Source organism: Cyprinodon variegatus, unplaced genomic scaffold, assembly GCF_000732505.1.
Source record: "Cyprinodon variegatus isolate N-32 unplaced genomic scaffold, C_variegatus-1.0 Scaffold602, whole genome shotgun sequence".
Classification (NCBI taxonomy): Eukaryota; Metazoa; Chordata; class Actinopteri; order Cyprinodontiformes; family Cyprinodontidae; genus Cyprinodon; species Cyprinodon variegatus.
In genome coordinates, this window is record NW_015151055.1 from 281,112 (window position 1) to 282,618 (window position 1,507).

At 42.1% G+C, this 1,507-nt stretch overlaps 1 protein-coding gene across 1 annotated transcript in view; it reads left to right on the plus strand.

Moving 5' to 3' along the window:
- Positions 1-1,507, plus strand: part of LOC107096151 (fatty acid desaturase 2-like) — an 11,940-nt gene that overhangs the window by 6,932 nt on the left and 3,501 nt on the right. Inside the window, exon 10 of the mRNA XM_015392668.1 lies at positions 792-871. Coding sequence (XP_015248154.1) covers positions 792-871 — 80 coding nt within the window. The remainder of the gene's footprint in view (positions 1-791; positions 872-1,507) is intronic.

Here is a 1,507-nt window from a genome sequence, read left to right on the forward strand (position 1 = left end):
TGGATATGGAGTTAAATCTGCAGGATGAAAGGAATAAACAGCTTTGCTGACAGAAATGTTTTAGAAGTTTTCTTGGACAGACAGACTGACTGAGTTCAGCCCACGGTGGCCTTTAATTAGGCCCTTTTCTCCACAGTAGCGTCCATCATAGCCCCAAACTGGAACTCACTGAGGTCAAGACAGCAACCTGTCCTTCACAAACATCTGTAGAGGCAGCCTGCTGGGTTTTTATGCATCTACAGTCAGAAAGATGATTAGAAAACTGGAATTCAGTTCTTTGGATATTTGAATGAATACATTTGATTATATGATGTAAATCTCAGAGGGCCTCAGTTGGGACTCTATGTTTCTCTACTCTTTTGTTAAAGTGCGTGTGTGTATTCAGAGTCATCTTAGCAGCAGGTAATAAACCTAATCTCACCAGATTAAGAAAGGAAACTGTTGATAAGATGCAGATATGTGGGATTGTAAAGTTTTCACTAATTCCTTCCAAGGGTTTCTTCTTCTCTGCTTCATTTTCTGTCTTTGCAAAGTTTAAGATTACATTAAAAACCCAACATACTTGGTCCTCCATCAATCATCCATCCATCAACCATCCATCAATCATCCATCAATCATCCACAGTAATCAAAGCCCATAAAAAGACTAAAGCTTGTCTTAGTTCAAGCCGGCGGGTTTACTGTTCCTTCCTGTTAACAGTTTGAATCTTCTGCAGCTTCTGCTTTCCAGCTGTACTGAACCAAAGCAGGAGTTCAAATATTTAGATGATTTTTTTAAATGATCTTTTTCAGTTGCAAGCCACGTGCAACATTGAGCAGTCCTGGTTCAACGACTGGTTCAGCGGACACCTCAACTTCCAGATCGAACACCAGTAAGTCTGAGGTTCAAAGGAAAATCATGAAACTGAGTTACAAAGAGCTGCTAATCGACAACATATGTTTGTTATTTTTAATGGATAATTGCCGTGCATTTCACTTACAATACTGGTAATAAAGGGACATGTGTTTGGTGACATGAGGTTTCAGGGAGTTTCTCATTAAAATGTTCTTAAACGCATTATTATTGAGTGGGAGATCAGTCCGTCAATAAAATCCATGTATTAAAGCTGCAAAGGAAGATTTTCACGAGTTTTTTTACAAGACCCGGCCTCTCCACTTTATGAAAAAATTGCCCATGCACAGACCTGTACCCGCTCCTAGAGGAAACACCTATTAAACGTGTGCGAGAGCGTGCACCAGCCCATTCCTCCTCGTGCACGGTCTGGTTAAAAGTAGCTGTTCTCATACCAGCTAACTGTGTCCGTCCGCCTTAACCCCTAAATCCCTCCATCACTATAGAGCGGGGACTCTATAGTGAACTTTATAGTGAACTCAGTTAACTGACCGTTCAGACAGATGATCACTGCTTTTTGCTCCGTTGGTCACTAACTGTGCCTCCACTGCGCGGTGTCTGCGCCATCTTTGTTATTAGTCGGCGCTGTCGGGTAGCGACAGCCTGTGGCGACAGC